This window comes from Phalaenopsis equestris, unplaced genomic scaffold, assembly GCF_001263595.1.
Source record: "Phalaenopsis equestris unplaced genomic scaffold, ASM126359v1 Scaffold000002, whole genome shotgun sequence".
NCBI classification, from domain to species: Eukaryota; Viridiplantae; Streptophyta; class Magnoliopsida; order Asparagales; family Orchidaceae; genus Phalaenopsis; species Phalaenopsis equestris.
In genome coordinates this window covers 44,232,802-44,246,126 of record NW_018164444.1, presented here as the reverse complement: position 1 = coordinate 44,246,126, position 13,325 = coordinate 44,232,802, and the positions used below count along the sequence as shown (strand labels likewise).

Below are 13,325 nucleotides of genomic sequence, written 5' to 3'. Positions count from 1 at the left end.
TATATATATATATATATATATATATATATTCCTCACAAGTCCACAACCAAATAAGCCAAATAAAAACTAATTTTAATTAAAATCCATAATCATGTATATTTTAAAGGGGGCATTTACATGCATACCATACCACCCAATTTCTATGTATTTACACAAATAAAATCTAAGCTTTTGTTTTTTACATTTATACCGCCCAAATAATTCTTACACATAAAAAATGCCCATAAATACATATATATAAGGCAGTATATAAGAAAAAAATTGAAGTTTAGGGGTTGGGCATGTAAATACATAGGAATGGAGTGGCATGCATGTAAATTTTCCTATATTAAACCAAACCGAAAAACAAGCTCAGAAACTATATCAAGAAACTCCAATGTTAAACATTCAGATGCATTAGAACTGAAGCAAAATTATAGCCTAAACAGCAAAACAGTAGACAAAAGACTAAATATCAAAAAGAAAATAAAATGTATGATTTGCAGAAGAAACCCAATGAGAAATAGCAATTGATTCAAGAAAGTAGTTACTCAGAAATCCATAGCTCAGCTGGAGATTTCTTCAGATATGGATTTCTTGGGCTTGGAGAGAAGGTACCAGCCTAGTGCAGATAAGCCAGTGATGGTTCCGGCAAGCACGGCATAGTTTCGGTTCCGATCGGTGGAGACACCGGAGCTCGATGAAGACCCACGAGGCTTCAATTCAGCAGCAGCTGCGGACTCTGGAGCCGGTTGATCTGCTGGTATGGGTCCCTGTAAATGCAAATTATCCGGTGTTAATGAGATTTACATATGTAACACCTAAACTTCAATTTTTACTCACATGCCATCTTAACCATGCATGAAAAGGTGCATTTCACTTTTTAGAAGTTAAAATGGAAGTATTTTTGATGTGATATGAAAGATAATGTGTAATGTTAATGTAAAATGTAAAGGTTAGGTGTTAGATATGTAATAAATAAGATTTGGGTGGCATGTATGTAAATGCCCCTTATTTTCATTCAATCCTTTTAGCATCTGCATTGAAACTGCTTTGCATGCTAGTCTTACTAATTATAGTCAATGATTAATAAGATGGAGTTCGTTACTATTTCTATACTCTGCACTATAAATGATTTGAAGCTGAACTAACGTGGTTCAATAGATACTGCTGTCTGACATTTACACTGGAATTATTTAAATATGCAGCGATGATTATCAGCCAAAGGAGGTGTTTGTCTGCGCCCGAAATTTACATTAAAATCGGGACTTATCAAATTCACAATTTGACGGAAAAACACTGGCGACCGTCTGTGAATCAGAATTAGTAAAGCAGGATTTACGTCCAAAATTCGAAGGAAACAGCGAATGTTCGATTTAATGGAGCGCAGGATTTAAATTTCAGATTTTTAGTGTTTGGCTGGATTTACGTTAAATTCATGGCTAATTCCAGCTAAAAATATGCTACCAAACACTCCGTAAGAATGTTGAGAACCAATTTCAGTTGTAAAGACTCAGATTAACAATCATTTTCATGTAGAAGAGTTTAACAATTACTATGAAAGAAAAATGTAACCAACTATTCAGTTCAATAGAAAAAGTGAAAACATTAAGAAAAGACAACTGGCCAGCTTCGCATTGGATAAAAGGAGCATCTACATGCATACCACAAAATTCTCATATATTTACTTATCCAACACCTAAACTTCATATTTACTAGCAATATCGCTCGAATCTTTAACATCATATAAGAATATCACCATCACTACCTTTTAAAAGTGAAATACATCTTCTCATGCACAAGCTTATGACACAAAGGTGTTAAAAGTGTAAATATCAGGAGTTAGATATGTAAATACATAGGAATTGTGTTGTATGTATGTGTATGTATGTAAAATTCTTTGACAAAAAGGCCTAACCAGATGACAATTTTCATGTATTATTAAAGAAAAAAAAGAGGTGAGGTAAATTTAGGGGTTGTCTGGTTGGATGTTTTTAGAATATATATTTTAAAAATTTGGAATGCATGCATTTTAAAAATACAATTATTTGGTTGACTGCAAATAGAATAAATTAAAATATTTTTTTATTTTTTCTGATGCAATTCAAATGCATACAAATAAAAAAAGGTGGTGACTGGCAAAGGCAGGAATCAGTAACAGCTCATGGATTGGAGAGGTGAGAACACGAGCTCTGAATTTTCTGGGTTTGGAATTCGCCTGATTTTTATGCATTTCAAATTCATAAAATAAACATTTTGTTTACTTAAATTCCAATATAGAAATGTTTTGCATTTAATTTACTTCAAATCAGACACCAAAAAAATCAAATCTCCTGCATTTATTTCATTTTGTTTTCCTACTGGACAGCACCAAAATCAATTTTTCTTCTCCAATCCTTGTTGATTCTCCCATTTTTCCTTTTTTAACTCTTCCCCAAATATCAGCAACACTTATTTTGATCCTCATGCGCCCTTCTAGGAACTCTAGAATGGTGTCAAATTAGGAATTGAACCGATATACCCATCAAAAATACATACGAGGTATTGTTGATGGGTTGATCAACAATACCTATGAGGTATACCATGATATTTAATCCCTAAGTCAAAATAGCAAATTCATGTGATATCAACTCCTACATTAACTTCTGCATTCACAATCCCTTGGGGTTTTTTATGGGATCTCTATGTTTCTTCTATGGTCCTTCTATAATTAAATCTTTTTGAAAGGCTGCAACCGACTTTAATTTTTTTTTTTTTTTTTAAATTACAAATCTATAGGAATTTATGTATAAATAAGGTGCTCTTAGGCATGCACAAAACATTTCTACGTTGATTCAATAAATTTTTAGGTGGATGTAATTCTTTTTAGCATATTTTTATTGAAAATAGAGAGTAGAGATTTTTGGGTGGAGTTATTCCGAATATCTCCTTATATAAGTGCAAAGACTTGATACTAATATCAAGGATCACTCATCTTCTCTGACTTTCCCTAATTTTTAGTATTTATTATGCCAAATGAGTTTTATGAAATTTGAAACAATCTAACTTTTACAATGACATGCTTTCAAATATATGTTTTTCATGCTTCAATCACGCACCAAATTCCTTCATATTTTTTATTTATATCAACGATTTACATTATGAAATCCTAAGCCTTAAATTATCATTAGATAAAATATAGTCTAAAATTGTCATGCATAAAATATAGTATCAAATTTGAAGATTACTTAATGATTTCTTATAGACGTATAATATCTAGGCAAGCTAACAAGTGATGCAGACCCAATTTAAACAAAACCAGTGAAGTACTAATTCTGGATAGCTTCAATATAATTATTAAGTTTAAAATTTAATTTTCATATTTCATGGTACGTATAATTTTAAGAAAGGTTTTAAATTGGATAAATAACTTTGAAGTTTTATTTGAAAGTTATAATATTTCATATTCCCAAAGAAATGTATTTGTTAAAATAAAATAAATGAAAAAAGCTTAATATTTTAGCCAAAATTATTATTAAAAAAAACATACATTTTTTTATATAAAATAAAAGAACAAAATTTGTATCCCATCATCAGACTTATCACAACTATTTATTGTCAAACTTATGAATTGTCATCCTTCAATTGTTCATGTTGAGTGATGTCCAAAGTATTAAATTCATTCTTCAAAGATAATAAACATATTCTTTGTAAAGCATTTTGAAAAACTTCTATCCTTGTAACTCTACCCTTGTTCCCTTCATAATTCTCTTAACACATAGTATCAACTCATCTAATAGGTGCACATTCTACCTTCTATTGTACATGTCAAAAGGTCTATTTGGGGCAGCATTTTCACAACTTTACATTTCAGCCCACGTCATACATCCACTAAATTACTGCTTTCATGTTACTTTTCAAAAATTTCTATAATGGGAAGCTATTTTTAAGAACCAGGTTCATTAAAGTATGAAAATTATAAGAAAGTTGCCATCTTACTTATTAAAAAAAGAAAATATTTATAATATTCACATTTGCTTCCAAAAAATTATTTTTCTCACAACAAATTTATAAACACATGTACAAAAAGGTTGCATTCAGTTACCTTATTTTCAACAGATGTCACCCCGGCATCTAATTTAATATGATAATTCATTAATTCATCCTTTTTTTGTCCAACATTCATCTTAATTTTCTCATTTCTATAATACGTAAACAAGAATAGTAATGCTTTTAGAACCAACATTGAATCCGTACAATATTAGCAATGTATTGTAATTTGTAAAATTTATCTTTAGGCCAACATAATATCCTCTTATGACACAACTCACACAACAGTTCTCTATCTAGCTTAACTCTATGAGCTACATCATCATCTATATCATCATTATTTTATCTAAGAGATTCAAGATACTTAAATCTATTAAATCTAGATATCATCTTATCTTCTAATAATATCAAATGATAATTGTTAACATCATACCCACTGAAATTTGCATATATAATACTGGGCATTTGTTCTACTAATTCTAAGATTTGAATCTTCTAAATATTTTTTCCATTATTCAAAAATTTTTATGCATTTCAATGGATGTCTCACTAATTAGAACAATGTTTATAAAAAGCATAAACTAAAACACATCGGTTTAAATATTCTTTGGCAAGCATCTCCATAATCATAACAAAAAAAAAAAATGAAGTCGTACTTCGATGTAAATCTATAGTAATTGGTGACTTTTGAGACACAAAAAATTTATTACTTTATCATACTAATCTTTAATAACCTTAACAAATCTTTGACACACATTTCTGGCTTTAAATACACTGCATCAACTTCAATGGTATGCAATCATGTATCTTCTGAAGATAAATTGAAAACATATGAATAACCATTCTTTGTTCTCTATATTTCTCCATTAATTATCTTAGTACACAATTTGTTTCCATGTTAGATCTTCCTACATGAAATCAAATTAGTTTTCCAAAATTGATGTAATTTTTCAAAGCATATATTTCATTTCTTTCTGATAAAATGTCAAGATATGAATTATAACTTAGATTCTTTTAAAGTTTACAAAATTTTAACATCATTTCTATTCTTAAATATCGATCCCAACATATTTCTTCTTTGATCACTTAACATTTTCTTATTTCTTAAAATTCTATTGAAAAAATTAGTTAACCAAATAACTACAATGTCCCTCAACCATATAAATCCCTTCATGAATCTCAGTTGGACCTAAATTCTTTATGTTTATGCATCTATTTCAAAGATGCATTAACTTCACTTTTTTGAATCAATGAATACTACTTCACTATATTGTTCAATATGTTGATTCAAAAATAAAAAATCTTCAATAAAGCTATCATTTAGTAATTTCTCATAATAACATATTCATGTTTCTTTAATGTCCTCATTTTAGCCAAAATCATATTATCTTCGCTTTTAATTTATCTAACAAGATCAATATCCCTAGATCTCTAATCTCTTCACTATGGCTATGCAATACTACTCATTTTCTCATTTCGTATTACCAAGCTAATTATAAATATCATTATAAGCTATAGTTTTTGCTTTACTCACTAGCATCTTAAAAAAACTTCTAACTTCCCTACAATCATTATGAATCTCGGTATCATTTAATTTTTTTGCCACATTTTAAAATTATATTTCTTTTCCTTATAATCCTCTGTATATCCTCACTCTACCATCAACATGTTTCTAAACGATATTAAAACTTCTACAAACACAAATTTTATCTTAACTGAAATAGACATCTTATCACACATCAAATTTGGCTAAACTAAAAAATATCAATTTTTCTCTCTTATAAACATATCATGAAAGATTATCAATTCCTCACCTATAAAATTCCATAAACCTAATTTTAAAGCTAAAAAAAATTTGATTGTTTTCTACATTCTCTTGTGATATAAATCCATGACTATCATCCTATGTTGTTGAGTTAAACTTTCTCAAGTATATTTTTCTTTTCTTCTAATGACAAAAAATATATTTTCAATTTAATCAATCCACTTTGATAACTAAGAGTTCTCATTTCATAAAGCATGTGTTCATTATTGCAAGATTATAAGCGTTTTTTTGCTTCTCTATTGCATTTCTATCTACCACTGCCATGAATCCTCCTATACCCAATTCTACTAGAGCATATATGTCCATTTAATTACCTTCAATAAATATATTTTCTTCAAGTATATGTTACCATATTTCTTCTCTCTCTTTCCAAAATTTATTTTTTAAAATATCTTCAATCAAACTTGAGTAACATAAGCACTAATGACATTCATAAGTTTCTAATAGATCATTAACTTAATTTTAATCACCCTATCAATAACATCATATTAAATTAACTAATTTTATCTTTCAACTATTTATCAACACTAATAAACCAACATCATTCCTATTAGTAACCTTTCCAAAATGTTATAACTTATAACATTCACTAATACCCTTGAATTATTATATTTTCAATTTATTTTCGTGTAACAACTAAAAGTTGTTCTTCTTATCATTCTGTCCACCAATTATCTTGAATTCCCATTCAAAAATAACAAATTCTATGTGAAAAAATCTAATATTAAATTTAGATCTATTCATCCCCTATTTATTTTTCACTACAATCTTTATTTTATTATTTATTAATTTTTAGTTTGATTAACATTTGCAAAATGAATTTAAATCATTTGCATCTAATTTGTCTCTCTTCTTAAGTGGGTGGTGAATCTGAGTCAAATCAATTAGAATACTGATTTGAATTTGCACTTGAACATTGCAAATCATTAGTGTTAGTATTTCATGATAAGGTTTGCAAACAACGATTGGTTAATTGACTTAGCACGCTCTAATTGGATTAGGTGTCCCAGAGGCCCCAAACCCTTATGTATCTTTACAAAATAATGCAGAGTTTCTAGGACATTAGATCATGATCAGATGACTACTACAAATATATACCAATTAATTGATAGTGCATAAACTATGCCCTTATGTACCACTTTCATCACTCGATCAAGATTGTAAATCTAAACCGAAAAGTTACAAGCTTAATTCTAGCTTCGATTAGGGCATCCCTCTCAAAACCCTATTTCAGCTCTTTATGGTAACCGATCATCCCCACAAGAGAATTGGCCAATGGGTCGGTACTCCAACAAAGTCAAAAACGTGTGACTAGAATAGTAGTTGTTTTAAGGTAAACCTAGGTTAATTCTTTCTAAATCTTGAGCCAGATACCATATTCCGAGGGTCTGGATAGCCCAGAAATGAGGGGATTGTTGCAAACAAACTCTACAATGTAAGAGAAATGCACCCAATTTGGCCACCTTTGCTTTGTTGGAGAAGTTTACCTACTATGTATGCTTGAAATATCAAATTTTTACTTTGCATCTGCTTTAATTCATGCCAAATAACCATATTATCAAAGCACATGCAAATATTTTGTTTAAACTTATTTTACTTCAAACCATACAATACCTAAAAAATGGAATACATCAAAATGAATTGGACTAGATTAATTCACTGGAGCTATTAGAGAAACATCCAGCTAGCAAGTAAAATCAAAACAATGAATCAGTCCATCCATGAGCGAGGGCACTTTTATCTCTTTTATTCCGTTTAATATGTTTGATGGAAGCCTTTATAATTTTTTTCCACCACAGCACACCCGACTCAACTAGTTAGCATGTGAGCCGACTCTTTTAAAAATAATTAACATAAAATATACTTAAATTATATTAAAAATCAAAATTTTACCTTTAAATTATCAAAAAAGTTAATAAATAAGTCGTTTACATTTTATATCAAATGATTTCTTATTATTTATCTCTAAATCGCTTATTCAATTTGTTATTTTATTATTATTTCCAGTCTTTGATGATAAACAAGCCAGTTAATGAGTCAGCTCGAGCTCATAAAATTAAGCTCGAGTTCGAGCCCTAACTTAGGGCCCGTTTGGGACCAGCTTAAAAGTGCGGGTGGCATTTTGAAAACACCGCCCAGTGTTTGAATCGCGCATTTCAAGTGTGTACCCAAAAATTGTGTTTTAATTTTGTGAAACACGCGTCCTGCAGGATTACCCTCGCGGGCCGCATTTCATTCGTATTATTTAGGCCCTTGCCTTGATTTCCTTCAAACGCATCTCGCCGCAACAGCGGACGGAGTAGGCGGATTAAGGACGACATCCATGTCTTTAGTGATGAAGCTTTGCACATAGCTAATAAATTCGGAAGATGCGGCGGCAAAGGGGAGTGGGATCTGCCATAAGGTCTGTAACAACAATGGGTTGTACGGGGACAGTAGACGAGTCCGCTTCCATTCGACGGAATACGATCACGAGCATTTGAATAAGGGAGGCCTTAGTGATTGTCTGGTTGATGGTGTTGTGGTTGTGCAAGTAGAGGTCGAAGCAAGTGCGGACGACACGAAGAAACGAGTTTCCATGGATGCAGAGGGAGGTTAAGGTGACGACAGAGAGAAGGGTCTTGAAGATGAGTAGCTCTTGCCAGGTGAGGAGCTGCGCGTAGGGGGAGGAGGAGGGGTCTGCCTCTCCGTAGAGGTAGGAATGAGAAATAAGTTTGTAGGAGGAGGAGGGGGAAATGATTTGGTGTTAGATATGTAAATATATAGAAATTGATTAGCATGTATATAAATCTTTCATATTTATATTCTTATATCAAAATTGAATTGGGTATTTTTTTATTAATCTTTTTTAAAATTGAATGATTTTTTAATGCAATTTTCTGACTCTTCTATTTTTTTTAAAATAATTATAGTATCCAAAAAAATGTCAGAATGATGATTTATCCAGAATCAGCTGTTTTCCAAACACTCAAACCAAACAGTCAGACAACTCATCCAGATCAATTGTTGATCAACAATTAATCAGGATCAACAGCTTATCTGGATAAGTTGGATAAGTAGCAGCTGCCCCACACAGACCCTTAATTAATTAATCAAGCTCAAACTCAAGTTGAGAGTGGCTCGAGCTCGACTCGGCTCGTTTACGTACACTCTCCTATAATAGTCTAATAGAACTCTAAGGAAGTGGCGGCACTTAGATTTTGAAACTTTAAAATATACCAAGAATATATACCATCAATATAAATAAAGATTAAAATGTTAAAATAGATAACAGGAGACAAATGAGAGAAGTTACTAAACTACCTTTCGTGCCAGTTTCTCCAACTTCTCTTGCTCAATTTTCTGCATCACCATGGAAACAAATTAGTTAAACATGCGTACTAAAGCAAAAAAATCTAGGGTAAGAGTTTCTGACAAGTTCAAAATCTAACTGAATTAAATGCAATTTGAAAAATTAAAATAACTTCAATTAAATAAAAGAAGAGAAAATTAAACCATTACAAAATAAAAGGAAAATTTTAAAAATAATTCGGTCATGAAGAAAACAACTAAATCTTTCCGCCTGCAGTACAGCTGCATAAGAGATGATAAGGTCACTAGCAGCCTCGCACTTGCAATGGAACCAAAGCAATTTTATCTTTACTAAAACTTCAAAAGAATAATACAAATGACACCTTTACTTTAATTTTCTTTACTTTCTTTAAATGATATCAGTGCTTTCTTTAAATGATATCAGTTCGAGAAACCTATTTTCACCATCTGCAAATTGATGTCAGATCCTTTCAGATAAAGCTTCACACCGTCAACTTATGCTCCTTTTCCCTTCCCGTAAAATGATCGTGGAAGAAATAATAGCAGGGCGATCAAAAACAACTTCGACAGGGATTGATCGCCGATGTTTCTGCCATATTTGGCTGTAAAGAGATTTTTTCCCAACTGTAATCCAACAAAGGCTGTTCATAATTAAAATCATAAGAAATTAACCTACAACCGAATTTGCTAGCCGGATTATAACAACCAAGGCAACAATCAGAAGTTAGATCTCCCAATCCTCAGACAAATGCAAAACAAAAAAAAATAACGACATCATCCGTCAATCTTTTGGGGAATAAGTAGTTCAAATTGACATTGTAAGCCAAAAAAAAAAACCAAAAATTTGAAAATAATGTAGACTAAAAATCATATTGCGGGGTGAACCTTGATGTACACGTTCTCCGCAGCTTTCTCCTCCTCGCCAAGGACTTTCCCGCTGGAAGAGAGTCTGCGCACAATTTGCCTCGACGCGATCCTCGCAGACATGGATAGGGTTCCCGAGCTCCAGGAAAACCAAACCCTACTTTCGAGCTGAGAACCAATGTTGACTGTGAGCTCCAGAACCGCAGATCAAGCTCGAGGACAAAGAAAAGAGAAAATTTTGGACTGAGTGATTTCTTTATCTCTTTTATTTTTTAAAATTTTCATGCATAGCACAAAATTCTTATGTACTGACATATATAACATAAAATATAAACTTGCGTTTATATCTTACCTTATGTATAGTGCTGTCAAAAAAACTCGTTGTTCGTGAACAGTTCGTGTTTGGTTCATCAATGAGTTCATATTCGATTCATTCAATAAGTAAACAAAAAGAACGTGAACAAATTTTTTTCGTTCGGTTAGTTAAACGAACAAAACATGAACAGTGATGCGTTCGTTCATGTTCGAATCATTATTGTTCGAAATATAAAATAATTTAAAAAAATTATATATTAAAAATTTATGATATTTTAAAAAATTAATATTTAAAAATTATAATATATAATAAATTAATAGTAATAATATATTAATATACTATATTAGTAATATACTAATATAGATATTATATATTTATATAATTAATATAATATATTATTTATATATATTAATATTAGGGATGTCAAACTGGCTCGTCGTTCGCAAACAGCTCGTGTTCGATTTGTTCGTTAAGAAACGAACACGGACAGTGACTTCACGAATAATTTCAAACACGAACTTATTTCAAACAAACAAAATTTCAAATGAACCGAACACGAACACAAGCTATGTTCGTTCGTGTTTGGTTCGTTTACACCCCTCCCTGTGTATGATAAAATTTAATTTATTTTTTAAAAATTAAACTGATGATATCTTATATGTAATATGAAAAAGTTAGAATGCAAAGTTTAAATGTTACATCTGTAAATACATATGAATTGAGTGGTGGTATGTATGTTAATGCTCCTGCCCCTTCCTTTAAATTTACATGCATATCACACAATTCTATTTGCATTTGCATATCTCACCGCTGAAATTTTATATTTACATTTATGTGTTTTAAACCTATGCATAAGAAAGATGATTTCATTTTGAAGAAAATTAATAATTATAATGTTTTCTTGCGCAATGTTAAAAGCAATGTTTAAAGTTTGTGTTATATATATATATATATATATTGGTTGACATCCACGGTGTAAGAGTCATCATGTCGAGGGTTTGAATCCCCTATGACATAGTCTTGAGATGTGATACATAAGTAAAGTGTCATGACTGTAAATATGAAAGTTTAGGTGTGATACATGAATCCATAAGAATCAAGGGCTATGCATGCTCATTAATGTCTCTCATTTTGGAGCTTTTTTTGCAAGAACTTTGTAAAATTTATGATGCAAGACATTGAATTTAAATAATATGACATAATTCTATTCTGAATTTATCATACATTAAGTTAGGTTGATATGGGAGTGCATTTTCTGTTCGGACTCCTGACGTAGCTCTACGTGCCCCGGAGGTTATTTCTGAGTTATTTTCAGGTTATTTTCAATAATCCCAAAATAACCGAAAATAAAAGCCGCGGGTTATTTCGGGATTATTGAAAATAACCTAGAAATAACTTGAAAATAACCCAGGAATAACCTCCGCGGCACGTAGAGCTACGTCAGGAATCCGCATAGAAAAATTAGGTATTGATATGAACTTTTAGTGTGATTAAAAATCAGTGAAATTCAGAACAGCCTGTAAATTAAAACTTTCATTTTTAATAATATAGATTTTAAATAGTGTTATTTCTAAGGTTAATAAGTAAATTTCTCATGCAATATATTATAAACAGCATTAATATTCATGTGCACCTCCATTTGGCGAGTCGCACTGTCTAAACTTCGAGAGCAATTATTAATTGCGGATAACTTATACGTCGATTGTTGGCATTGTGGTGGTGGTGAAAATACCTCCAAATCTGCACATATCTCATCCGCACTTAATATTTCAGCCAACTTATGAGCTTTTATGAATTTTAGAGATTTATTTTTGTTTTCTTAAAACTTGTTTATTTAATGTGTTGCTTACATATTCTATACTTTATCTTTAAAATTAATTTAGCTTATTTTTTTTAAATAAAAAAAATTTAGTCAATACTCAAAATAAATAAATGAGCACATATTTACATCATATAAAATATTTTTTATTTAAAAATAGAAGAAAATAATATTTGAAAGTAAAATATGAATTATAAAAATGATCTCTAATGCCTCCTTATGGAATTGGGTGTTTCGATGTGCGGAGGAAAAACATTTAAAGCAGTATTTAAGGTTGGTGCCTGGGCGCCAGCCATGAGCGCTCAAGCACCCTATAAGTGCTTGAAAACAGAAAGGTCGACACCTATGCACCGGCCATGTGGCGCCAATGTGCCTTACATGGTGCTAGCGCTATTTATTTTCCTGAGAGTCCGGTGCCCATTGTCACTGAAGCCGCGCTGATACCGAGAGCAAGTTTGGGATTCTAAGCGCCCTAAGCGGTTAATACACAAAAATTTTGTTTCTTAATCAAATTTTGAGCAGGTTTCTTGATGTTTGTTGTTTCTCTTATGAACTCTTCAACAAGCAACCCAGTGAATGTGAGAAATGTCGAAGAGATGAATATCATTGATTTGGAGTAATTTTATGCCGAATTAGAGAGAGAAGATTGTTGGTGCAAATCCTATAAATCTTCACGAAGAAACTTGTATTTTATAAAACTTTCTGAATTACATAGTAAAATTTGTACTGATGTGACTCGATTTTTTCCCGTTTTTGAGTTTTTCCACATAAAATTTTTGTATGCTTTGATTGTGTTTTCATAAATTTTTTGTTCAATCTCGTGATCTTATTCTGTGATGAAATTAAAACGTGACCCTTTCGAAATAATTTCCTTAACATTGGGTAAACATAATTATTGACTACATACCACCCAATTCCTCTGTTTTTAGATATCTAACAACTTTTTTTTTACATTGGTACCACCAAAATCTCTCACATCACATCAAAAATATCATCTTAATTTTTGAAAAATAAAGTACACATTTTATGCATAATTAAGTTGGTATACATGTAAAATACTATGATGTGTAATGAAGATTTCATTTAAAAAACTATATTATAATGTATTAAGAATATAAAATAATTAAATTGCAAATGTCCTCAATAAAGCGTTTGCTCTACATATTATTAACTTGAGAAAT

The 13,325-nt window shown here is 31.0% G+C and overlaps 1 protein-coding gene across 2 annotated transcripts; it reads right to left on the bottom strand.

Annotated features, from left to right (window-relative positions):
- Window positions 1-377: 377 nt before the first annotated feature.
- LOC110030548 (uncharacterized protein At2g27730, mitochondrial-like) lies at window positions 378-10,265 on the bottom strand. Of its 2 annotated transcripts, XM_020733299.1 has the most exons (3): window positions 10,031-10,253; window positions 9,137-9,175; window positions 378-752 (listed from the first exon to the last, which is right to left on the bottom strand). In XM_020733299.1, the coding sequence occupies exons 1-3, from the start codon at window positions 10,130-10,132 to the stop codon at window positions 546-548; spliced, it is 348 nt and encodes a 115-aa protein (XP_020588958.1). In that variant the 5' UTR covers window positions 10,133-10,253; the 3' UTR covers window positions 378-545. The 2 variants fall into 2 exon arrangements, with proteins under 2 accessions (XP_020588958.1, XP_020588970.1); XM_020733311.1 differs by lacking the exon at window positions 9,137-9,175 and having other exon boundaries at window positions 10,031-10,265.
- Window positions 10,266-13,325: the final 3,060 nt, after the last annotated feature.

Bases quoted from the DNA above. Each gene is read 5' to 3' on its own strand.
- LOC110030548 (XM_020733299.1), bottom strand. From the start codon at position 10,132: ATGTCTGCGAGGATCGCGTCGAGGCAAATTGTGCGCAGACTCTCTTCC. The intron at 9,176-10,030 runs GTTCACCCCGCA...ATGGTGATGCAG, and splicing joins CGGAGAACGTGTACATCAAG to AAAATTGAGCAAGAGAAGTT. The intron at 753-9,136 runs GTAGTTTAGTAA...TTGCATTTACAG, and splicing joins TGGAGAAACTGGCACGAAAG to GGACCCATACCAGCAGATCA.